At 45.5% G+C, this 26917-nt stretch overlaps 1 protein-coding gene across 6 annotated transcripts in view; it reads left to right on the forward strand.

Annotated features, from left to right (window-relative positions):
* The window catches only part of RFX4 (regulatory factor X4), a 429787-nt gene that overhangs the window by 156760 nt on the left and 246110 nt on the right, over window positions 1–26917 (forward strand). For all 6 annotated transcript variants that reach the window (XM_069628258.1, XM_069628257.1, XM_069628255.1 and 3 more), the window contains exon 4: window positions 24092–24215. In XM_069628258.1, the coding sequence (XP_069484359.1) occupies window positions 24092–24215 (124 nt within the window). The remainder of the gene's footprint in view (window positions 1–24091; window positions 24216–26917) is intronic.

Consider the following 26917-nt stretch of genomic DNA (forward strand, 5'->3'; position numbering starts at 1 on the left):
TTAGGCCTGCATACAGCGGAAACTCCCTTTTATATAACTTTCTTCACATTTATACGTATATATCAAGTCTCTGAGCCGCGTCTGAATTGTAGGGGCCTTCTTTGCCTTTCAGCATTTACGACTGTTTCGCTTGGCAATTGCCCCCGCTACAGAAAAGAGTCTTCGCATTTTGATCGAAATTTTCCCTGTGTGTCTCAGCAGATATTTCAACTGAGGAGCTGGTATGTGTGTATCAAGTTTGTCAGAGCATGCCGGCAACTTCTTCCCAAAATCTTTTGATCGGGGGCACTCCCAGAACATATGAATCAAATTAGGTTCCGGGTTTTTGCATTTGGGGCAGCAAGTCTGACTGGCCTGTCATATTTAGCCAGCTTGCTCGGGCTTATATGTAAGTGATTTATAAGTTTGAACTGTATTAGCCTGAAGTTGGAGCACAGGGAGATAGCTTTGGTGAAGTAACAGTATTTCGCTCATTGTGCATGCTCTATAACCATATTCAAGTCTTTTTCCCACTTGGATTTCATTGTATTTTGAGAAGGAGCATGTAGTTGGGCTGCATTATACAGTGTGGATATACTGCCCCTGAATTAATCTTGTCTGATAATGGTTGAAACAAACGGAGGTGATGTCGGGGCAACTGGAAAGGACGCCCACTTGAGCCTGCATGCCGCCTTCAGACGACGATATTGCAATGTTGTGGTGAGATTGGCTTGAGATGATACTGTAAAGGATGAATTGTAAAAATGGGAAAATATGAAAGGTTTGTAATCATCCAAACAAATTTAAAAGAAAATTGCAATGGCTCAATCACCGATTCATCTTTTAGCATTGCTGGGGCATGCACCAACACCGCAGGGTTTGGTCTACAATTGCTGTCCTCATATGTCGAAGGACTGGTGAATGATCCGACATTGTGGAGGAAGTATAATGCATTTGTGCGTCTGCGGGCTCAGTTCAGGGGAGCACAGCCAATAATCAATTCTTGAACTAGATGTGTGCACATGAAAATGAAATGTGTATTCATCTTGAGTCTGGTGGGTTTCCCGCCAAATGCCAATGATGGGGAGGGTAGACCTGATTTGTAGAATGGTCAATGCAGCCTTGGTTTGATTCCTTTGCCCCAGTGATGTTCGTTCTTTCTTTCTGTAAATCAAGTATAGAGTTCAGGTCTCCTCCCCACATTACCTTAGCGTCTCCCAACGGTGTGATCCGTGAAACCACCTTGAGATAGAAATCAGGAGAGTCTAGATTCGGGCCATACATATTCACCAGGATCAGTTCTTGGTTATCTACCATAACCCACAAAATTCCCTTTTTCATCAACTTCGGACTTTGTGAGACTGAAACCAACCCAGCGGTGGACAAGGGTCATGACCCACCTGGATTGTGATGAGTAGTCAGTGCAAACTCTAACCGGACCCCAATCTCGAGCAAAGGAGCCTGTTAACTTCTGAGTGGCATGTGTCTCTTGTAACAGGAGGACATCTATTTTATATCTGTTGACTTATGCAAGAACCTTCCTCCCTTTGATGGGGTTAGCCAGTCCTCTAATTTTCCATTTTAGGAACCTAAGCGACTGGCATCATCCGGGTGTAGACATTACGTGGCTCCATATCTACCCAGACCTGTTGCAGCGACACTATAACCTTTCCAAGAGTACATGTTTCCGTCAGTTTTTCTAGTTGAACAAACTCTCCCCCATGAAACCATTATACAACTCATGGGGCTTTATGCCCCCCCCCCCTATTATCTCACCCTCACCATCCCTATAACTGGACAGTGTATCCCCAACTCTTTTATGCAAAACCTGCAACTGTGGGCGGTGTTGTGCGGCCAGATCTTAACATGACGCACCAGGCCACGTTAGGGAGCTGCCGTGTTGTTTCTGTGCGGTTTCGGCTGAAACCAAGGCACTGGGATTATTCCAGTGATCCGAATCAGTTCACATGGCGTCTTGAGGGCGAGGGTCACCGGGCTTTGTATTTGGAGGCGCTGGGATGTTATGTTCAATGTATGACATGGCCTCCTCTGGTGTCTCAAAAAAGTGGGCTTTCCCTGCGTGCTGCAGTCAGAGCTTTGCGGGGAACATCATGGCATATGGGATAGATCTGGCCTTTAGAGCCCTCTTCACCTGGTCAAATGTACGTCTCACAGCCTGGACTCTACTCGAGAATTCTGGGTATATATGTACCCGCATTGAGTCGAATGTTAGTGTGCCCTTCTCCTGTGCCAGGTGTAGAGTCAGGTCTCTGTCCCGGTAATTTAGCAGGCGCGCAATTACCCTGCGCGGTGGGGGCGTGGATGGGGCCGAGGGGTGCGCAATCTGTGAGCACGCTCAACCAGGAATTGCTGGGAAAAATCAGCATTTGGGAACATCGTTCGTAGTGCCTCTTCCATAAACAGTTCCGTTGTCTTGTGAGTTTTCTCCGCCAGTCCAACCACCCGGATATTATTTCTGCATGATGTGTATTCCAAATCGTCACATTTGGATTGGAATCCTTTCAGGGATCTTTTAATGCTCTCAATCTCCTTGTCATGTGTTATGGCGGTATCCTCCAGTTTGCTGACTCTTGCCTCCGCCTCCGTAACTCTGGTGTTCACTTTCTGCAAATCGTATCTGATGGAGGAGACGTTACTGCCAATCTCGTCCAGTCTACCATTGACCGCTGCAAACCCTGCCTGCATCGCCGCCATAAATGGGTCCATTGGGCTTTCTGCTTGCATTGAGCTGGGTGCTGGGGTGGGCCGCGGGGAGCCCGATCCCTCCACAGTGGCAGTGTTGCTTGTATACGTGTCCATGGGGCCCCTTTTGCCACCTTTTGCCCCACGCGTCATCCCTGTGTTCGAGTAAGAGGGTAATGCGTATATTTCCATACAGGAGTTCAATGGTATGTTTACTTCTGAGTTCATACGGTATCCTGGCCTTATTTGTGTGTGCCCCTGCTGTAGCTGTAGACCCGCCAGCCTGCTCACTAGGAGGATTTGAATGAGTACAATGCTTCCAGCAGCGACTATTGTCGAATTGGTGCAGAGCTTCAAAGGCAGCGGTATGCGGGTCTCAGTGCCGTAATCCCACTGGGTTTGCGTCCCGCCCTATGTTCTCCCTGCTGACTACTGTGAGGATGTATTTGACCGAATGTGAGGTTTGCTGTTTCCGGGCCACACCAGCAGTGCAAACTGGAATGATCACAGGCAGTGGGGGTCCGCTTGAGTATAGCAGTCTTAAAATGAATCGAAGGTGGAATTTCTGCAGGTACCTTAGTGTATGCAGCCCCAGCCCGCCTCGGTGATGATGGGGTTTGTGAGTACTGTGCTGGCTTGCGGTGCTGGATTTGCTGTGTTGTAGATTTCACTGAAGCTTCAGGAAGCGGCCTCAGCCGGCCTGTCGGGTACTCCGCTTACCGCTCCAGCAGTATGTGGGCAAGGGAGCTGGTTGCACAGCTGTGGATTGTACAGTCAGGCCCCTTGGGCTCACCTTGCAGGCACTGGTCCTAATTGAATACTAAATGTGGATGACAGGCCAGCGGTCGCTGGATCAGCGTATGTGCTGCTCCTCCATGCGTCCTGCCACCGCATATTACGGCCACTCTGTCTTGCCTCCCCGCTTGCTTCTTGCAATTCCACCACAGTATGTATACAGGTATGGCCCACCGGTTGCCCCGGCTTTTGCCCAATGTCTGCAGCACTGGTACCTTATTTCTCGTTCTCTTCCGTGTCTTGCTCATCCGCTTCCTCACTTCTGGGGGCACCCACGCTTTCCCTCATCCAGCATCGACGGGACTGGCTCCGCCCAACGCCACCTCCCTCAAGAGGAGTCAGGCAAGTCTGGCCGAAGGATTCCGCGTCCACCACCACGCCTAACAACCAATGGCATGATAAGGCGCGAAAACTCTCCAACAAAGTTTTGTGGGGAACCTGTCTCCGAATTGGCTCGGCGAGCTCCGGATGTCTGCTGCCGGTGTTCCGACGCTATCTGCTGCCTTTTGCAGGCCAAAGAGTCCCTCAAAACCGCAGGATGTGCTCTGTAGGATTGATTGAACTGTGCATCTCGAAACCTAAGCAGCCATCTTAGTTGGCGTCCGACAGCGCCATAACCCCCCCCCCCCCCCCGATTTTATTTTATTTCTTGATCGTACTCCATTTTAGCAGGTTCAGCAAGAAGAGGTTGGGATTTGTACCGACCTTTACAAAACCCGATTGTCTGGGGTCTAGACGACCCGACTCAGATTTTTACACAAAATGTACAAGAGGGGCGATCAGACGATAGTTTCTAGGTTCTTCCCTATTGCCCTTCTTGAACACTGGGATGATTAGTGCAGTCTTCCAGGAGGTGGGGACTTCTCTTGCCATTAGTATCTGGTTGAAAAGTAAAACACAAAAATCTGCCCACGAGTCAGGATTTTGTTTAAGTATTTGAAAGACCATCAGATCCCGGGGCTCGAGAGGAGTTTAATTTCTTTATTAATGATTCAATATCATCTATCAAAATCAGTCGACCATTTTCCACCAGATTTAGTCTCGCCTAACACTCCATTAAATGCAGGCCATGCAAATAGGGATGCAAAATGAGAGGTCCGATTATCCTCTGAGACTGAGGTAGAGAGTAATGCTGGTTGATTAATCGCCTCATTATTAAGTATTATACAGAGGTTACGCGTATTAATGTAGCACTTTTTTTTCCCATTTCTTCTGCATCTACTTGTAATCTCTGGGCTTTAGAGGACAATAGCCAGTTCCTATATCATTGCTTTCCTTTTTTCCTTAGAATTACTTTCTCCCCTTCCTGAAGCCGATTCACTCTTCTTAAGTCAGCTCGATAGATTTTTCTGGACTCTATTGGTTAAGTTGCTGCTTCCATAGGAAGAGAACTTTTTGGGCGGCTTATAACTCCGCTGTCCCTGGACGAATCCTCACAAAACTTTGCAAAAAAAGTATATGGCCCACTCTGATTCTTTTTGCAAAGTTTGATGATGTTTGGTCCGTGGGGGGGGGGGGGAGTTGTAGGTGGGGTCCCAAAACGTCTTTTTTTTACCATAGACTGAATGGGGGAAAAACTTTGCGCACGCCTGCAGGCCAAACCGCTGGATGGATTTTCACCAGGTTTGCGGCAGGGGCTTGGTCCCGAAAGTGTGCTTTTTTAAATTTGGTGACAATCCGTCCAGTAGTTTCCTTTTAAACGATCGAAAAGTATGTCTCCAAAAATGAGTGATATCTATGTCCGCTCCGCGGTCACACTTTCCTGTTCGCTCTGCGGATGTTAAGACTTGATGGTCGTGAAGATTATGGGGCCTCTGTCCACAAGTTCCACTCAGAAAGATACAAATAACTTCCTGAGCGATCCTTGAGGCCACAGGTATTTGAGTGCCGAAGAACGCCAGGAACCAGGAACACCGGTGACCCCTCGACCGCTGTAAAGCAAGCAATGGGTCAGTATAATGGCAAACAATTCACTAAATAGCAAGGTAACAAATATCAAGGGGCTTACTAAGGTACAAGGAGTCTGGGGATGGAAGGAGCACAGATGAAAATGGAGGTGTTCCGTGTGGCTGCAGTGTGGAGCAAGCGGCAGCGGTTAGGTTCAGTACTGGGAGATTGTTGTGGAATTTGGCACTGCAACACCTGTATCGAGAAGGCACTCCGAAAGGTAACGGAAGAGGAAATCCGAAAACAGTCCTTTAAGAGTTCCATGGTCAAAAGCGAGCCAGGTTCGTTGAAACCAGGGGTAATCCAAAGGAATCCAAAACAGTCCAAAAGGTCCTGAAACAGCAGAGCAAAACAGTATCCAAGGGCTTGACAGGGGAATCGAAGAAGAACAGTCCGTAATCCAGAAACGAGATGAGACAGGAAGATGCCGAACAGTGCCTGATTGGGTCAGCTGTGAAGCACTGAATGAGCGTTACCTCTCCGGTTTTGAAGGGGCCTAGGAGTGTCACATGACCCTATCACGTGACCGATGATGTAGCACGTTTCCTTGTCACATGACCCAAGTTTTCAAAACGCTGCCGGGTCTTCCTGGGGGCGTGATGAAGCAAAGAAAAAAGCCGGCGCCTCAGTCGACTGTCTCCAAGACGCCAGGGCAGCTGCCAACGTTGCAATGGGTGAGTATGACCATAGCGCGTTAGATGCCCTTGTGTGCGCCGCTGCCGTGCTGCTTGAGGGAGTGAGGACATGAGGTCAGAAGGGGAAGGCAGATCAGGACCTGAGATGGAGAGCTTAGTGGCTGCACGGGTATTCGTGTGCGTAAGGTGATCAGTGGATGGTATAACAGCGGACAGGATACTGATTGGCTAAGGGGCTGACGTCTTGACCGCAGACATGCGACATCTCTGCCGATTGGCTGCAGTGAGCTGTGATTTGTGTCAGGTTGTTTGAATGCGCCCGACATCTTGGATCCGCCGACAGCGCGGTGGCAACCAGAGACGAAATGTTGTTTCCGAAACTGTTAATGATGTATTCCCTATGCCCGCCTTGTCCGGAATGTTTGTAAGTACTGAAAATGAGGGGTCTAATAAGGATAGCACTTCAGTCCGTGCTGTGCGCAAGCAGCTTGTAAGTATTCTAAGGACACGCGCGGTGCCAGCAAACATTAAGATTGGGTACATTTTTATTAGTATGAGGGTGCTCCTCATTTATACGCCACCAGGGGGGTGATATGCTGCGGTGGTTGTGGCCAGCACCCAGCACCTAGAGTCTTGGGTGCATGGCCAAAGGCCGTGCACCCAAGATGAAATTGATAGGTAGAGAAACTATAAGGCACTATGGGTGTGATATGCTGTGGTAGTTGTGGCCAGCACCTAGATTCTTGGGTGCATGGCCGAAGGCCGTGCACTCAAGAACTAAGTTAAAAGTAGTAGAGTTATTAGCCACAATGGTTTTCATACACTACACACCCACACCTTCAACTATTTGTGCCCTTACACCCAAGCCTATAGCCTCTGGGCACAACCACTTCAGCATATCACAGCTATAGATACACCAGGCCATGCACCAAACAACAAAGTTATAAGCACTGCAATTATTTGTCACTGCACACCCACACATTAAAATATGTACGGACAAACACCCAAGACTCTAGGGCCTGGCAACAACCACTGCAGCATATCACAGCTATGCATAGACCCGTATTATCGACCATCAAGGAGGTGGTTGTGGGAAGGACGTAGAGTCTTGGATGCATGGTCGAAGGCCATGCACCTAAGACCAAACTTGTACGTAGTGCAGTTAAAAGCCACAATTGGTGTGATATGCTAAGCACTGTTATAGGCCACTATGGTTTTTAAATATTGCACACTCATACATTGAAATATCTATGGCCTTAGACCCAAGACTGTAGGCTCTGGACACGACGACTGCAGCATATTACACAGCCACAGTAGTGGCTGTGCAGTTACGGTTAAGTGGCTGCTTCCATAGAAAGAGCACTTTTTGGGCGGCTTCAATGTCCAAAGACATGTGGCCCTTTTATTGATTGGTTGTGGTACAGCGTGAAGTGCATGAGATTCTTTCGCTGCGGCCGCCATCTTTCATTCGTGTTTTGGTGTACGCGGACATCACCCCTAACGCATACAATCGCAGCCAGCATTGCACTTGTTACACTTATGCAACATGTTTCGGAAGGGCAGCGTTATCGAGGCTACGATGGGCTGTGGCAGCAGTAAGTCAAAAAGTGGTGTTTTCATGTCACCAAAATCATATGGTACAGTGGCAGTAGATGCTCAATATACGGCGAAGAATCACTGTCTTGCAACGCTTTAACAATACTATTACTTTGAGACTGGCGTCCTACATTTTAAAATCTGAGACAGCCACCTGCACTATTTGCTGCCAACTGTGGTTCAGCACGTGTATGGGAGTAGCGATTCCCATGAATGGATTCTAATATGTTGTTGTAAAGTGAGAATGTAATGTGAGAATGTATTTGCATTCTGAGTGAAGGTCACTTCATTTGGTTTTTTTGGTTTCCAGCACAGTAGGGCCACGTATCCAACTGTGGTTATTGATACTTGTTCTCTTTATACTTTCCCGACTAGCTTCTTCCTTCCATACTGTGCATGTCATGGTTTCCAGTTGCCTATTGATGGCTTCTTCAGCCGCCAAATGCAGTTGCTGGTGACTGGGTGCCTGCCCGTAATAATTCTGTGGGATGATGGTGCCGGCCCACTTTGTCCGTACGCTGAAGTGTCTACTAGGAGTAACATAACATCTTTTACGGTGTTGTAGCCAAAAGGTCATGGTGACGTTTTGACAATCATTGTGGAAACAAAGGGGTTGCTTTATCGAAAACGCATAATTTGTGTTTGGAAAAAAAACGTGTGCTTCACCATTAACATTTTCGATGAAGACCGAAGAAACTATTTATTCTGTGATTGACAATGGGATTACTCTGATGTTCTTGCACATTTTATTGTGAAATAAAAGTACTTTACAAATTCAAAAAGGTTACTGTTTCTTTTAAAAACTAGTTTATTACTTCGAAATGTCGCGTGCTACATTGTATGTTCCTGTGTGTTAATTTTCAGGTGCTGCGTCACGGCACGTAGGTGCTTATGGGCGCATTTGGCTATGCTGGAGAGGATCGTCAATGAGAAAGGTACTGCATATCACATGGGTTGGTTATGTGAGGGTCAAGGGCGGCCATTATGCTTTATTGACGTCAGGGCCACTTATGTTAGGCAGCTGCAGCAATGGCGAAGATTAGAACAGGATGAACACGCTCTGCTGTCAGATTTAGTATGTTTGTCAAAGAGGAAAAATGAGGTAAGGTACACTGCAAATGTTTGTGCTACATCAACGTTTCTGCAAACATACTTGGTTGCATCCTCGGTACAATCTTATCTTCCGACCTTTCCACCTGGGCACCTTATGAAAATATGTGTACGAAGGTGAGTTCTAATGCTCATGGTTTCAATATGTCTGCCATGATTGCGATTGAGGCCACAGAGTTTGTTGGGATTTTTTTCCACACGTAATATGACAATTCATTTGGGCAGTCATTTGACAGTTTTGAGGAAGAAAACTGGTGCATTTACTGAAAATGTGTCTACGGCAGATTGGTAACGTCTGAAAAGACTGGTGTTGCAGATGTTGCAGTGTTTTGGTGTTTGACAAGTTTCAGGGTGATCTCCCCTTGGCCGGCAGAGCCGTCCGCGGACGTCTGGGGCTGGGGAGGCCCCAACTCCTCCCGCGTCCAAAAAGGAGTAAGGGGCACACACAAGAGCAAAGTAATTATTGCCGTTTTTTATAAAAACGGCAGGGATGGTTCTCCGTCCGGATGCATCCGAATGACACCTGGCCTAGTAGGATCATTTGTCTCCCCTTGTTCCTCCCTCCCTGCCTCGTCGCGCCTTGAAACACTTGTGTATAGGCGCGTTACAAATGCCATATCATATCATATCATTGGAGACGCTCTCATTCTTAGTGGGCCCGCAGGCCCTTTTTACCGTAGTATGACGCGCTACTCGCGTTATCTGGGAAAAAATCATCACAAAACTAACGCCACTTCGGGTTGGTGCATGGTCAGCGCATTGCTTTTTGTCTCAAAGGTTTTTTGTCTTAGAGGCTCCAGCCTGTGGACTCTTGCTTGCGGCCTACTTGGGCCTAGTTTTCCTGGGAGGCGATGTATAATCACTAATATAGGTGCCGCAGGGTGACAGTGTCACAAGTAGTAGTGTGTATGTATATATATATACATATATATATATAGACATCTCTATGGGGGGAGGGTGGCATGAAGCATCTGCAAGCGTATACATGAGCTCTTCAGGCATCTTGCGTTTCTGCGGTGCTGTAGGAGGCCTATGTGTAAAATAAGAACGATGCATGTCCGTGAGTGTGTCGGTCCGCTACGTCATAGCACTGAGTATGTTCTTCGTGTGGGTTGGTGTGTGAGTGACCAGTGTGCATGGTGGCACGTGTGTTCTTGTCTGTTGGCTATGTCGTCATGGCATCTCTAACGATGTTAAGGCTTTTATGGCTGTCGTTTTAGTCGATCTGGTCCATGTTGCAGGCGTCGGCTTGGCCAGGGCATGGTAGTGGGCATGCTCCTCGTACATGTGGGCCACGAACACATGGTACCTTGTCGTCTGGTAAGGAGGTGAGCGGGTCAAACTCCTCTTGCGGGGGGTGCTTGGGCCGTGATACTCTAGGCCATGGTCGGGATGAGAATGGGGGGAGTGAATTCTCCCATTTTCCCACTTCAGTCCCCCCTCTGGTCGACTTGTCGACCACAAAATTATTCGCTCTCTTGTCTCCGCGTGGTCTCCATACTTTTGTTATTCCTCCTAAGTTTCCATACTGGGTCACATGATCTTCAAATGACCAGTACATATATACACTTCCACCACCTGGTTTGCAGTACACCCACTTTCCAACATAGCTCTTCGGGTTCCTTGGGTTTTCCACCTTCACAGACGGCGGGTGCGAATCATTTTCTAATATTTGCTTGCGCAATCTCTCCATTTCCTTTATTATTATATCTGTGTGTCTGTCATCTTCTGCTGGCATTAAGGCGTGCATACCGATCATTTCCATCATTTCATCTGTCGTCCGTGCTGTCCGAGCTCTCCACAACCTCAATCCTAAAATGGCAGCCATGCTCAATATAATGCACCCAGCTATTATTTTAAGGCCATCCGACAACCATGATGGCATCCATGACCACAAGTAGGAAAACCAGCTGCCATCTTTTTTCACTCCCTTCGCTGCTTCTTCCATCTTTGCGTGCATTTTGGCAAGTTGTGATACTGCCTCTGTGAGGGTGCCGTTGTCTGCGTCTTAAGCCGGTATAAATGTGCAGCATGATTTTCCAATTTTTGCACAAACTCCTCCTTCCATTGCAGTAAGAAGGTCCAGCACATACCTATTCTGTAGTGCTATAATTCATACTGCCCTCAATTCTTCTTTTATTGCATTAAATCTGTTTATGGTGGAGTTTATTGTCATCATTAGCTCCCATCTTATTTGGAGCAATTTTGCATTTGCATACACCTGCAGTCCTGGATGTATTATTGATGAGAAGAACATTGCCGCTCTGCTAAACAGTCTGTGCCCTGGTGGAATGTCACTGAGAACTGTTTCCGATCTTCCCCACAGGTAGTTTCCCGTCAGTGGCTCTCCTTGTCTTTTTATTCTTGACAATCTATTTGTACCATTATTTTCTTTTCCTCCTTCAATCCTCATAGATCTTATCCTCCTTTTATTCCCTTCATCCATCTTAGGGAAGTTTGCCAAGTTCACATCTTTCTGTGGTACCACTAAGGATGGTACATTTATGTGTACCATGGTACATAGTCCGTTCCAGGATGGCGGCAAGCTGTGGTATGCCTTGTCTCCACAGGCCCAAAAGTGGTCCATTAGAACCTCTGTACCGGCACCCTCCTTTGTTATTGTCACTATCCTTTTGCAGTTGCTGTTCCTTCCGACATGTACATCTCCGTTGTGTTGATAACATAGTGTTGGTGCAGTTAGTGGAAGTATTGATACCGGGTCTTCGTCCTTCTCCAACCATGTCACCAGTCCGGCTGTCTTAATTCATCTGTTGAAACACTTGTTTTCTTCGTCTATTTTTGCTATATTCGGTTTTGTTAGTGTTACCATTTCACTCCCCACAAACCCCTCTGTCCATCATTCCTTCGTGTAAACTTTCCCATATATTAGCAGCAATGGTCTTTCCCAGCACCCCATTACTCCAGCAACTTCACTTGCGTGCCATTCACATGGTAGGTAATTCAATGTTACTTCCTTCGTCTTTCCTTTGTCTGGGCCATCCATTACGTACTGGAGTCCTTCTGTTAGTTGCCAGTAGTTGTTGTACATGTGGAGTGTCTTAAGTTATTTTCATACGGGTATGTGTCTCTCGTCTGCCACTTTATTATTGCCATTCTCCCTTGGAAACGTCCTTTTGTTTGAAACGGGGCCAGGTATATCAAACATTCCACTGATGTTGCTGGTACTTCAGTAGCCACAAATGTTCTAGAGGCGCTCATGGCGTATGGGATCAGTGAGCACACGTAGCAGTGGTCCTTAGTTGTCCCATTACCAATTTTGGACATGTGCTGATACCACATGTTGTTTGAGACGTGTGCGGAATCTGTAAGGTATGTGTCAACCCCATTATTATCAACATATGTGCTACGTTTAATTCTCCCTTTCTCTATTCTTGTTATCCTCTTACCACCTGACACCGTACCTGTTGCAGCCGTGGTAAGGGTTTTTTTAGTAGGGGGGTTCAGCCAATACATTACAAGCATAGTGTGTCTGCCAGACAGTGGCAGCAAGTAGACCAGTGATAAACAACAACCCTCTAATCTTTAATACAATAACTAATATCACAGACATTTTCCTCTTACCTTTGCTGCGGTCCTGCAGCTTATTATTTTTCGACGATCTAGTTGGCCACCTGAACATTTCTAAAAAAAAGCGTTAATTTGTTAGTTCTGTTTATTCAAGCTCTCCCTATCAGATAGTCATTTAATTCCCAAGCGAAAAGCTGTTCCCATGCTAGTCTTAGTGACCTATCTCTCAGGGCTGGTAAGTGCTTGTGGAGATGTGGGAATGATTGTTCTATGGCCAAAATGAACGTGTTGTAAGACACACGTATCCTTGTCCTTTTTAGATATTTTGATCTTTTTTTAGCGTATACAAATTGGTGTGACAGTGCTTCAGGTGTGTTGTCGTCCGTGGACAGCATTTACTCTTGGGCAAAACGTACGTTAGTTACTTCACATTTCTTTCATACATAAACAGTTGTACGCGGTACCTGCATGTGCGAGACAAAAGAAAAGGAGAACATGCTTGTGTCTACAGGTGTGGTGCAATATTACAGTTTGTTAGGCAATGTCCTTTGGGTGATGGCAGGGGCGGGGCTGGCCGGGGCAGTGTTTTGTTTGCTCTGGGATCTCGTGACCATGGGGTGGGCTATGGTCAATTGCCCATTTGCGTCCTTATGGAAGTCTGGGGATTGGGAGGGGACAGGGGCTGTGTCGCTGTTGTCTTTTGTTGCTGCTGCTGCGTTGGCCCCGTTGTCGACGCAAGGGCGGGTCTTATCTTTGCAGGGCTTGACGTCATGCAGATGATTCCAGACGTGCTTATCTCTCAGCTTTATTGCTCTAGGAGCTATTGCTTCCACCTGGTGGGGCCCGGTGAATCGAGTGCTTTATTTTAATTCTGCCTCCTCCGTGTCTCTTCCTCAAGCTGCTTGAGCAATGCGCTTCGCACATTCCTCAATTCTGACAACCTTTCCTCCAATATCTCTTCCTCCTCTTGTGACAGTCGCCCATCTCTTTCTTCACTTACCTTCGACCCAGTCTGGGTGTTTTCCTTCTCTTCCTTATTTGCCTTTTTCACTGTGTCCTCCTCTTCCTTAGTTAATGTTCCTGGGAGTCTCAGGAGCACCTGCACTGCTATCCACCCCTCTGGTCCTACGTCTGCAAACTTCCCCAAGTACCTGCTGTGATTCCCCCTTCTTCACCTGCGTAGTTGTTGAATTTACCGTACCTACCTCCCCGTCCTCATTTTACATTCATCCGGTGGTGCGTATGGCGGGGGGCTGTATGCGGGGTTGGAGTATCCTTCAGCAGCCGTTAGTTGCTGCCTAGCCGCTTCTCTAAGTTCTGTCAGTGGGTACAACCCCCTTCCTCCTTCACTATCTTAGCCACTTGCGCTCCTTCTGTCTCTTCTCGTTTTACCTTTGCCTCTGCTACCGCAAATGATCCTTCCACCTCTTCTTTACTTTCTTCAGTGCTGAGCTTCTTTTTGTTGTTCTTGTCCCCACCCCTCCTTTCCTCTTATCTTCCTTTTCCTCATTTCCCTCCCTTGTCCCCTTCTCCTCTTTTACCCACTGCACTGTGTACATACCTGTATCCCCAGGTCTAGTTCCCTGAAACATCTTCCAGAGGTCAAAAACTTCTAAGTGGTTTGCTAATTTCTTCCCCTTGTAGGTATTGTGAATGTATGTCAACAGACTGTGTTCTGTATACGTATCGAAGCTGCCGTTGGGCGGCCACGGTACTCTTACTTTGTTGTCCATTCCTTGTGTCCAGTCGATGCTATACTTATTATTTTTTCCCTGTGTGGTGTCAATGTCGTACATATGTGTTGAAGTGGAGTTGTTAATGCGTTCCCCATGTTTCTCCATCCCGCTCCCAACCTATAGTACAGGGCCATGTTAAAATTTACTTTTCCAATGTCAACCTTTTTACCTATCCCTGTAAATTGGGGACTTCGACTATCCGCTGAAAAGGAAGGCAATGTTTTATTACACAATTATAACTTATAACTACGGCCACCTTCGACCGTGGCACATAACGCCCCCTGCGGCGATGTGCCCTTTGCGACGTGCCTCTGGGCTGCCCCACCTTCCTTTTTCCTTCTGTATTTGTCACACCTTCAACGTTACTCCTCCTCCTCCCCCTCTCTCTCTCTCTCTCTCTCTCTCTCTCTCCCCTCAACCCACACCCTCTACTTCCACAAACCCTTCGTTGAGCGCTGTCGGCGTTCTTAGTGTACGGCTGCCTCTCCCCCGTGGCCCTTCCCCATCTGAGCACGGCTGGCATTCTCCGTGCATGGCCGCCTCTCTCCCGTTGCCCCCTCCCTATCTGAGCGCGGTCGGCGTTCTCCATGCGCGGCCGCCTCTCCCCCTTTGCCCTTCCTTGTCTGAGTATGGCCAGCGTTCTCTGTGCGCGGCTGCCTCTCCCCCTTTGCCCCCTCCTTCCTTCACCCTCTGTCCCCGGCCACCCCTGGATGGATGTGAGATTGGACGCGAAGTTTATCGCAGTGTCCTATACAAACCCTAAGGGTGATGTCACCAACTTCTACAATACACTTTAAGTACGTACAAATATCAAAACTTCAGAAATGCGCGCTTGTTTTCACACAATTATCCCCCATTAACCCCACAGCTGTCTTCTCGCCTCGTCTGGAGCAAGGTAATCCACAATCAATTCACTTAATATAATCGGTCTGCGCACGCTGCGTCACCTCGCGTGTGATACGCGCCCTCTCCAGAGGAGCTTAGCCAGCCAATTATCTCCCGCACTCGGTAAACGACCTATCTACCCCCTGCGGGAAAACATCATCTACTTAACGAGCTTGAACACTCAATTAGTAGGGAACCTCATCTACTCATTGATCCACAATGTCAACTCATAGGAAAGCCACACCCCCCTCTTACACAGGTGTTCGCAATCTCTAACCAATCCACGTTCTCTAATAGTCACATGTGGGCGCCTGAGGCCCCACCCAATCCACTTTGTGACGCTGTAGGGGACGGTCCTTGTGGATGTCCCGTTACACCTCGCACCTCTACTGTTGCGGAACAGTCAAAATCAATTTCCACACACTGTTACAACCTACCCCTCCCTTTTTACAACCCCCCCCGCACAACATTATGTTACTGGTTGGGTGTGCCATACTCACCAAGTCCTCATGAGTCGGGGCCGCTCGACCGCGGGCACCCCTGCAAAGCGGCTTGCCACCGCCCCTCATCTGGACCACCTCTGGACACTCACCAACCGCGGGCGGGATATTTTTCAAGTTGGCTCCTGAGTGCCAATGTCCGGATTGCGCTGTCTGGTCTTCTCGCAGTTCCGGATTGGTCCTGTAGTCCTCGAAAGGGGGCAATGGCAGAGGGGGCTGCGCTGCCGAGTTGCCTCGCTGCAGGAGGTCTGATAGTTATGCTCTTAGGGTAGGTTAGGTAGATCTCAAGCAGATCTCAGCAGTGCCTCCAACTTGTCGGGGTGATCTCCCGGGGCCAGCAGAGCCGTCCGCGGACCTCTGGGGCTGGGGAAGCCCCAGCTCCTCCCACGTCCCAAAAGGAGTATGAGGCACACACAAGAGCAAAGTAATTACTGCTGTTTATTATAATAACGGCAGGGATGGTTCTACGTCCGGATGCACCTGTGGAGATGCTCTCATTCTTAGTGGGACTCGCAGGCCCTTTTTACCGTAGTATGATGCGCTACTCGCGTCATCTGGGTAAAAAGCGTGACAAAACCTAACGCCACTTCGGGTTGGTTCCCGGAGTGGTGGGGTTAGTATAGTTACCTATGGAAGGAAATGTTAGTGGATAAGGACGTGTCAGGTGGTACACTTGGGCTGTCCCTAACAGTTGTTACACCGAAATTGTTACATGGGGACACTTGGTGATTGGCTAAGGGTAATGGCGTCAGTGATGGGGCCCCTTGTGTTCTGATTGGCTCTTTCGCGAGCCCCCAAACCTGGGACCATCGCCGTTCCCAGCTTGCGGTGTACCTGGCGTTGGCAACAATGTGCAACTATGTGTTTGTGGTGGACAATGGACAGGTCTTGCTAGTGGCTGATGATCACGCCTTTCCCATCGGTGTAGGTGTCCAACTTGTCGCTTCGTTGTTGCAACCTGTGTCCCAGACGTGGGACCCCAGCGACTTTGTCTCGTAAGCTTGGCATCTTGTCAGTTCGGCTCGGTCACGTGTGTATAGACCGTAGCTGGAGCATAATTATGGGCATTTAATTTGCTTTTCCGGCCCCGAGGGGTGCTGGCTGCGGCAGGTGTAACCTTGGTGCTGAGGGCTTGGCGTGTGGGTTGCAACATTGTGGCCTTAGCGGTGGGCTCTTGCTGGAACTTGTTCTGCATGACCAGTGCATTGCTTTTCGTTTCGAGAAGGTTTTTTGTCTTAGAGGCTCCGGCTTGTGGACTCTTGCTTGCGGCCTACTTGGGCCTAGTTTTCCTGGGAGGCGATGTATAATCACTAATATAGGTGCCACAGGGTGACAGTGTCACAAGTAATAGTATATATATATATATATATATATATATATATATATATATATATATATATATATATATATATATATATATATATATATATATATATTTTGACATCTCTATGGGGGTAGGGTGACATGAAGCGTCTGCAAGCGTATACATGAGCTCTTCAGGTATCTTGCATATCTGCGGTGCTGTAGAAGGCCTATGTGTAAAATAACAACAATACATGTCCGTGAGTGTGTCGGTCCGCTACGTCCTAGCACCGAGTATGTTCTTCGTGTGGGTTGATGTGTGAGGGACCAGTGTGCATGGAGGCACGTGTGTTCTTGTCTGTTCGCTTTGTCTTCATGGCATCTCTAACGATGTTAAGGCTTTTGTGGCTGTCGTTTGTCTATCTGGTCCATGTCGCAGCGTCGGCTATGCCAGGGCATGGTAGTGGGCATGCTCCTCGTGCATGTGGGCCACAAACACATGGTCGTCTGGTAAGGAGGTGAGCGGGTCAAACTCCTCTTGCGGGGGTGCTTGGGCCGTGATCCTCTAGGCCTTGGTTGGGATGAGAATGGGGGGAGCGAGTTCTCCCATTTTCCCACTTCACAAGTGTCGCTCTTTCAATAAAAAAGAACGCTACAACTTCAATGGCTGAGGGTAGGCTGTACCTATGGGTAGTGGCTACAGTGTTGGGGTCATGGTATAAGGTCATGATGTGCGCAGTGTGTCTACTGGCCATGACCAGAACGGAGAAAAGATAGCATTACAGTGGCAATGTTCACCTGGGACTGGCTTTGTGGTAAATTGTTGCACATAACCATTCATTTCAATGGGAATAAAAATGTGCTCATGGCAATTTGGTCACACAGTTTCCATTTTTTTTAAAAGAATTTTTTGCAGACTGCAATGGAAAGCGAAGGACTATGTATGCAACACCCGGCTTCCCTTTCTATGGTGGCCATCTTGGAAGAGGATTTTATTTCTTAAAGCGGGACGCCAGAGGCGGCCCACTTCAAGACAAAAAAATCATCTGTTTTAATACCACGGGTTACTGCTTTGGAAATGTACATTGCAAATGGCTTGCATCCCCCATTTTAGGAGTGGAGGGGGGGGGGGATAATGATCCAGAGACCTTGTTATGCACTTTCGGTTCCATTGCCCTCATAAATTGCCCTGCTGGCACTTTGTCCACAGTTCCAGTCCGTGGAACGGAGGATGAACACTACAATATTCCCATTAGCATAACAGAAACTATAAATGGAACTGTTTGAAAATCTCATTGCGTCTATGCACTTTACTACGAAATATAAAGCAGATGCAGTGAATGCGTTTTTTTTTTCATTCCTTTTTGTGACTGTGAATGGTGGGTCACCAAGGAACATTTCTTTTGTGTATGTATGGCTTTTGTTTGGAAGGATAACTAAGACCGAAAGTTGCGGACGGAACTGAGGAAAGAGGCAGCAAACAGTAATATGGAGGGGTAGGTGGAAGGTGGAAAATGTAGTGGGTGTGTTATTTGTGAGCTAGGGCCAGTGTTTCTACAGCTGCTTCTTCACATCACTACTGGTGTTTTTTGGGGAGGAGGGATGGCTTTAGCTAATGTTGTTTTTAGATGAATAGCAGTTTTGTTAAAAGTTTGTGCTGTGTACTACGTTGTTATAAGCTGTGTACGATTAGGTGTTGAGTTCTGCACGGAAAATGTTGCGGTTGCATGTTCACACTGCAGCACAAAATGTACCTCTACACTGTCCACGAGGCACATATCTTATTGTGAATTGTGTATGGATTTTCGGACACGTCACCATGCTGTGCGCCACCATGTGATCATGTGGTATTCTTCAGAAGGTGTGCAGTGAAGGCAAATGTTTGTAACTGGTATGGTTACGTGTCACTACTAGAAACCTATTGAATTCACTAGAACAGTTTTGTACAAGGCACGATATGGGTCAGTTGCCCTACTAAAAACCTATGAAATTCAGTAAAAAAACATTAAGGGCACATTATGGTTCTAGGTAAAATCGAAAACCCCCTGAAATTCGCCAGTTATGGTAGGCTAAGCAACCATACCTGCCCGCACCACTGTGCACTGCTAACACTAACACCCAGGACATGACAGATGCCATCACAAATGTCATTGATGACATCTCTGATGATACCACATGTGTAGGCCCCTTTGTTTTTGTTCACTTCCATATATATATATATATATATATATATATATATATGTATGTATATATATATATATATATATATATATATGTATATCAGTAAAAAGAAAACTTTGTTAAAGGAACGTTATGGTTCAAAGTAAAACCGACAAACCCTTGACATTCGCAAGTTATGGTAAGCTAAGCAACCATAACTCGCGCCACCTACATGCATTGCTAAGACTAACACCCAGGACATCAAAGATGACATCACAAATGTCATTGATGACATCACTGATGACATGACATGTGCATGTACTTTTCATGAAAAGTCTGCACAAGGGAGTCTTATTATGTTGATAAACTGTCAAGGATCATTGGAATAGATGACACGAGCCATGTGGAGCATTAAGCAATGCATTGACATAAATAGCATTCTATTATGAAGTTCTTTACAGTGTAATAATGTACTCATGTATAGACATAAGCATTGTGTGCAGCATACATGATGGAGGTGCAATATTCATAATCTTCCCATGTTAAATAGTGAAATGGTAAATGCTTTCTTATTAGAGTTTTGTGTACTGTGCAACATGTTATAAATAGGTAATGAAACCCACTTTCTATATAATTTCATTACATACAAAACACAGACATAACAACAAATACAACTGAGTATATACAGTGAAAGTGAAGTACGCAAAAAAGCAGCAGTAGAACCAGAAATTGTTCATAACCTACCTGATTATTTTTTATGCACAGAAATGATAGTTCTGCTTCAAACTTACTACTTCCCTATGAATAACTCACATGTGACCGCACCCTAAAGAGAGTAATGCAAATGCAAATATGAGCATATCCACAGAAAGTACAGTAATTAAAAAAAAAGCAGACCAATAATAAAGTGTTGATAACCTTACTGATTGTCTCCATACACAGAAAGCATTGCTATTTTTCAAGTGCATATTCTCCCTATGTATATGTTTCATATGCTAAGAGTGAACCCCAAATGAATTACTGTAAGAACATATTTGAAGTGTAAGTGTACAAATATAGTACTTTTCGATTTTTTTTGCTCCTAAGTATTACAGGCTAAGATATATCACTGAAGGAAAAAAGAGGGAACCAGACATGTGATATCATCAGTGATGTCATCAATGACATTTGTGATGTCATCGTTGATGCCCTGGGTGTTAGTCTAAGCAATGCACGTAGGTGGCGCGAGTTATGGTTGCTTAGTTTACCATAACTTGCGAATGTCAAGGGTTTTTCGGTTTTACTTTGAACCATAACGTCCCTTTAACAAAGTTTTTTTTACTGATATACATATATATACTATATATGGAAGTGAACAAAAAAGAAAGGGCCTACACATGTGATATCATCAGTGATGTCATCAATGACATTTGTGATGCCATCCGTCATGTCCTGGGTGTTAGTGTTAGCAGTGCACAGTGATGCGGGCAGGTATGGTTGCTTAGCCTACCATAACTGGCGAATTTCAGGGGTTTTTCGATTTTACCTAGAACCATAATGTGCCCTTAATGTTTTTTTTACTGAATTTCATAGGTTTTTAGTAGTGCAACTTAACCATAACGTCCCTTTAACAAGTTTGTTTTACTGAATTATAGAAATACAATCTTTTGAATTCCGGCTTCAGCCCCCCCTCTGCGTTTCACCTGAAATTCCAATAGTACCCAAGAGTAGTCCAACCCCGTCGTTTCCAAAGCAAGATTATCTCTATATTTGGTTGCAATAGAAGGGACCTTACTCGGATAAATTCCTAACCTATTCCGTCCATGATTGGTTTGTATAGTTATAGTCATACCGAGCTGGGGGCATGTCTGTGCTTCCTTCCACCCTATCGTCAAAAGAAGATGATGGCTATTTTCCGTTGACATTACAAGAAGTGTATCAATCAAATTGATCATATTCCCAGAAATAAAGAAGTAATCCAAATGGTCTTCCTGGTGACCCTAAATCCATGTTGCTCTAACAGGAATGTACCCCTTCGTTTGACTATTGAGCATGGATTTTCACAGCTCTTTTAGTCCCCTGACCCATGAAGCGGCCTTTTTATGCATGGAGGATGTAGGGATCACTTCCCCTGGTTATTTACACAGTTTATATTAAGATCTCCACAAATCATTATTTGCGGATCGTTTAGACCGATATAGGAATCCTCAATTAAAGATGTTAAACAATAAAATAATCCCCAATCCTTACAGGATTCCAATATAGGTTGAATATCACAATTGTCTTAACAGTACTGCAAGTTGGCCTTTCCCAATTTAGAATTAACATTTGTACAAATGGATCTAGAGTTCTCACTTCAATGACCTTTAACCCCTGACCAGATTTACCAATGTCACCAAACCAGAATGGGGGCTTGTCTGTCAATGCTGACCCTCCAAAATATTTGTGCCTGTGGCATATTCAATAGGTGTGCTCTTCCGATTCATTTAACCGCTTGTACTCGGGAGATTCCGGACAGACAAAAAACGTCTTCCAAAACGCATAGTCCGCATCCAAATATGGGGTTTCATTTAATAGCAAGACATTCCTCTCCTTAAGTTGTCCTATGTGCACAGACTGCAGGAATGAAGTGGTCAATGTAATGGGATTTATTACCATTACATTTTCTCTATTGATCACGATGCTCCCATCCGTTTTCATGGATCTATGTGATTTTTCCATCGTGGAAAAGTCAGCGATGGAAAAGCTTGCATGAGAAATGTGCAAACCACCAAAGGTTTGCACATTTCCCATGCGAACACGCATTGAAACCCCAACCGACCCACACCCACAACACACCTACCACACCCCCCCCACCCACACCCTTAAAACCCCCCCAAATCTAACATACCCAAACCCTACTTACCATTTCAGATGCTGTGTCCCTGCGGCGCCAGTTCCCTTTCACTTCCGTGATTGGGAAACGTCGCCGGAGGGTCCTATTCTTTTTTTTTTTTTCTTTTTTTTTTTGGGTGTTGCAGGGGTGTCCCCCGCAACACCCCGCTCACTATATCACACTATTGTTTTTGTTTTTTTTACCTACCTACAATGCTACCACCAAAGGTTCGAACTTTTGGTGTTCGAACCTTTGGTGGTAGAAATTTTACGACTTTTTGTACATGCAAACTTTTATATACGATAAAAACGTACAATACAGTTTTCATCATACTCGAGTTGAGCACCACCGCCGTATCGAGGCAGGCACTAATCAACTGGCCGACAACGGTCTTCATCGGCTCCAATTTCTGTGGTTGTCATTGAAGATAGGGTGCCCGCAACCCCTCCCCGTCCTGTTCAGGAATTTCAGTTGTGTCCAATTTTTTCACCATTGTCGAGGCAGTATCAAAGAGCAAATTGTTAGTGGAAAAAACATTATTTAGCTCTTGATCACTGAGGGAGAGGGCGTGGGGGTGGTGACCTCACATAGCTCGAGTAAGCGGGCAGTGTCACAACTTGGTGCCGCAATTTCACCTGACGGCGAGTGCACAGGCCGCCTGACATTGAGTTTCACAGCAATACTTTTGTACAGCTCTGTCTACAGTCCATAGCAAATTTCCACAGGCCACTCCCTCACAGGTGATTTTTTTTCTTACCTTGCGGAAATGGCAGCTAGGGTGCAGCCCTTTCTCGCCTGCACAGACTGCAATGGCTGCCAAACTCAGCTGCACAACTCTGCGATGTGCTCCGCATTGTAGATGGGGTTAAGTAGCGTCACTCTCCCCTCTCTCAAAAACGGAGTAGACGGACTGTCAGGAATGCGTTAGCTGCAATGACTACCCAACTCAGCTGCACAACTCCCCATTTTAAATAAACCCTCCCACGACTCTACTCTTCCAGCGAATTTCTGCCCCATTTCTCTCCTCGCCTTCCTTTTTAAAGTGCTCAACTGTGTGGGCTACACAGTGTTCCAACGTCTATTCCACTGTGTGGCAATCTCAACGTTTTTCCTGTCCAGTAACTGCCATTGAAGTTGTTTATCAAGCTTTTGTAGTTCAGGGGTGGTTTTGATGATCTAAAGCTGGAACCACATATGGGTTTATTATGGTAAGCATTTGATGGTGGGATGTAAAAATACAATATGAGAAATATGAAGAGCAAAGGAGAAATGTAGGAGCACATACAGGAGACCTTGAGATGGGTGGTGATAAGGCAGCATCGGACAGGAATGTATGTGTATGGGAACATCAGTCTGGAGGATAACCAAGTCTGAAAGATCAAGTCCATAAGTACGTTTGCTACAAAAGCCAGAGGATGAGGAAGTCTGATGCAAGATGAATGTTCATAAAACATGGGTTCCCTATCCTTGGAGTCTAGGGGAAAACATGGGAGCGGATTGTGGAGGTTGTCTAGCTGCAGAGCACCTTTACTGGGGTCGCGGTCAATCCTCCTGAGAGTGAAAGTTTTGCTTAAAGGCAGACAGGGTCATATTCTGTTAATTTTTAATTATGCTTGATTGGGCAATGATATGCAGATGAATGCACATAAGAGAAATTGGATTAAATGGATATCATATAAGAGCATTTTTTGTCAGTCTAATTAGTTAAACTGTCTGAGTGAATTGAAAATTCCAATGAAGGGACAATCTAATCCTAATTACTGAATAGAATTAGAATAGAAGAATTAGAGATTAGAAAGTCATTATCTCTAAGATCTTTTAGAATTGTACGTTCTTAATGTTTGTCTTTGTCAACACGATACACTTGTATCTTTTTAGAGGGTTTAATCATGTATTTTAGACTATTTTGCTATCTCCATTAAAATTTGTACTTTTTGAATTAACCAATGGCATTCAGATGAATGGATAACTGTTGATAAAGGACTAAGTCCTATCTTTTCGAGTCTTGTGTAACCTTAAGTCCCAAAAACAAGATAGGACTCCACAATCGTGGAATTTGGGCTCTCTTCATTGTATTCCTTATATCATATAAGAGCTGCCAGTGCGGTCAAGCCCTTTGTCCACAACATAGGGTTATATAAACATACAACTTTATACTGGACGATATTGCAAGAACTATTCCAATATGTATGAAATATGTTTAACAGGTGGGAAGCTGGTGTAAGAGAGTTGATATATTCTGCAGGGAAGAATGGCTCCTTTAATGAAACTCAGTGGCACTCTTGGCGATGATGCATGCTTTAGGAAGGACTCAAAATACATAATCACTATAAGCAGTTTATTTGTTTGTCTTCTTGAAAGGTTGGAGGAGAACTATGAGATTGCAGAAGGAGTATGCATTCCAAGGAGCGCGCTGTACATGCACTACTTGGATTTCTGCGAGAAGAATGACACACAACCTGTCAACGCTGCAAGCTTTGGGAAGGTGAGTCCTTTTCTTTATTGGGACAACCTAATTTCCTCAGTGTTGGACAAAGAGCCTTTCTAATCTTATAGGTATGCGTGACATAAAATACAGGTTCATGCCATTTACGACAGAATGCTAGCCTTAAGTAAGGTTCGCATGTAACTAACGAGCAATGAGTGCACCTCTGTATGTAATGGCTAGTTGCTTAACACATACAAATGAGTTTCCTACAACTGTGTATGCTTGGCGAACATGCAAATGGACACAGCGTCGCATTTTGCACTTGTGCTGAATCTGCTTTTCCGCAGTTGTTTTGTGCTGCCAGATTAGCTACTTGTTTATGTGTGGGTAGAGGGTGGAGGGGATAAATCCAACACAGACTTGGCAGTGACAAGTGCAAATTGTTCGTAAATAGGGAGTCCAGCATTGTCCTAATCCATCTACAGCAGGTTTGGAGAGAACAGAAACATGCCATAAAGAAAATGTTGCTCATGTATCATGGTTTGTATAAATGTTAATGTTAAAGGTATTTATATTGTTCACTGTCACCAACAGAGTTGGTCCCCAGACGCTCTGGTGGATCAGTAAAACATGAAGGCGGGCGAGGTTGGGTTAGTCGGGAGAAGAGGGAGTAGGAGAGTGAGAGATGTGGTGTGCTGTTGGCGGCTTCAGTTCGGTATACACAGTGCGCTGAGCTTTGGTGTAAGTATTGGACCGGGGCGAGACCTTGTGTGCTGTTGGTGCTGTCTATGTGGTTTTGGTTTGTTGTTGATGCAGTGTGGTAAAGTGCGTGCAGTTTGCGGGGCGAGAATTGCTTGTGTGAATTTTCGGTTGAGTTAGGTATGCAGAGATTTGAAGGTATAGTTAGTGGGGTGTGGGTCCTGGTTGTGGTAAATCTTATTCGATTTAATTTGTATTACTATGGGTGGGATTAGTTGCAACTATCCTTTTTTGACCATCTCACTGTTGTGGGTGTTAACGCGGCGCACTCCCTGCTGTATTCTATTGAACTTTGTATAATGTGATTGGGTATGTTTATTCTCTTCCTTAGGTATCAGAGCTGTGGTTGGGTGGCCCCTATTCATTTGCTATCAATGTGGAATATGTGTGTTGGAGCTTGGGAGTGGTACAGGGCAGGATGCTATTGATGAAACATCCAAGTACTTCCGTCTTGGTCTGCCTAAGTATTCAGTCTTTAGTGTCTTCCTCTCATTGCTATCTTTTTCATCGAGTGTCTTCCTTAGATTCTGTTTGGGAACCGAGATCTGTATCTTCATTCATTATTGTTTTAGCTGTGTGTGTCCCCCTGAGGGTGGTCTTCTAGTTACGCAGTGAAGAGCCAGGATTTGAGCAGTTTCCTGAATAGAAGGTGGTTTCTTCTGTTCGATATATTCTTTGGTAAGTTGTTCCAAGTTTTCGGTGCCTGGTGAGAGAAAGAGGATCCTCCGAGTTTTCTTTTGTTGTAGGGTTTCGTTTCCAAGCGGATGCTTGATCTGAGCGTTCTTGTTGGCTGATGTAGGTGTATTTTGTCTCTCAGGAATGCTGCGCCTTGGTTGTGTATAGCAGAACATACAACACACACATTTCAATAATACAAGAAAAAAGATGCACCTGAGAAAAACGTATGTTTTCGCCAACTTTCAAAATACAAACCCCAAAGTTACAGAGACACATTTCGTCATAACAAGCTGAATGTTGAAAAGGTGGGAAGCCCAGTTAAACTGCCTTTCAGACAGAGTGGCTCCTCTGAAACTTGAGACTGTTAGAGATCAAATGTGTCATCAGTCCTGGTTCAATTCCACTCATACTAAAAATTAAACTAATGAGAACAGGGCAGCTTGGAAATCCCTACAGAAAACGTACAGAAATCAAATCTAAGAAGCAAAAAAAGATTCTTAGAACAACCAGATTGACAGGCAGGCAATCAAACAAAAAAACAGTATGAGATTTACAGAATGCTCGAGAAACCATTTTCTCAATTCCAGCCTTTAACTCCATCTGGTGAGCACTGCAACAGGTTTCAGCTAGCGTTCTCAAACAAAATGAATACTGCTGATGCTAAAATAGTTAGCAGTATGAAAAATGAGACTTTACTTAAGACTCAGGTGTAGGAAGAAAGAGAAGGCTTGGCTTTCGTTTCAACCCAATAACTGAAAAGGAGATGGAGGTTTTTCTTATGAACATGCGTCCCACCTCCTGTGCAGGTGACATCATTCCTGCCAAACTTATCCTATGTAACCCTGAAATATTTACTCCTTTCTTGGTTCGCTTTGTAAATGCATCTTTCAACTTTCGCTCTGTGCCGGATTCCATTAAGCAGTGGTAGTAACACCCCAGGTAAAAATTAAAAAAAAGCTGAGCAATTTGCGGCCCATCACCAATACCTTTTTCTTTGGAAGATCATAGCTAAGGCAGCAGCTTTTAAACTTCAAAAACACTTCGAACACTCAAGCATTTTTCACCTGAAACAGTCTGACTTCAGAGCAGATCACGGGACAGAAAGTGCCTTAGTGGACCTCCAGACACATATGTTGGATGTTCTGGAGAGATGCGGGTCAGGGTTGCTGATACTCTTAGACTTATCGTCCGCCTTTGACTTGTTGGTTCATAAGTGCCTTCTCGACACACTGTCTACTACCGGAGATTGCTCCCAGGATGTTATAAACTGGATACGCTCATTACTGAGCAATAGATCTTCATGAGTATGCTGGTGAGAGGCT

Source organism: Ambystoma mexicanum, chromosome 12 (genome assembly GCF_040938575.1).
Source record: "Ambystoma mexicanum isolate Mex_15411 chromosome 12, UKY_AmexF1_1, whole genome shotgun sequence".
Classification (NCBI taxonomy): Eukaryota; Metazoa; Chordata; class Amphibia; order Caudata; family Ambystomatidae; genus Ambystoma; species Ambystoma mexicanum.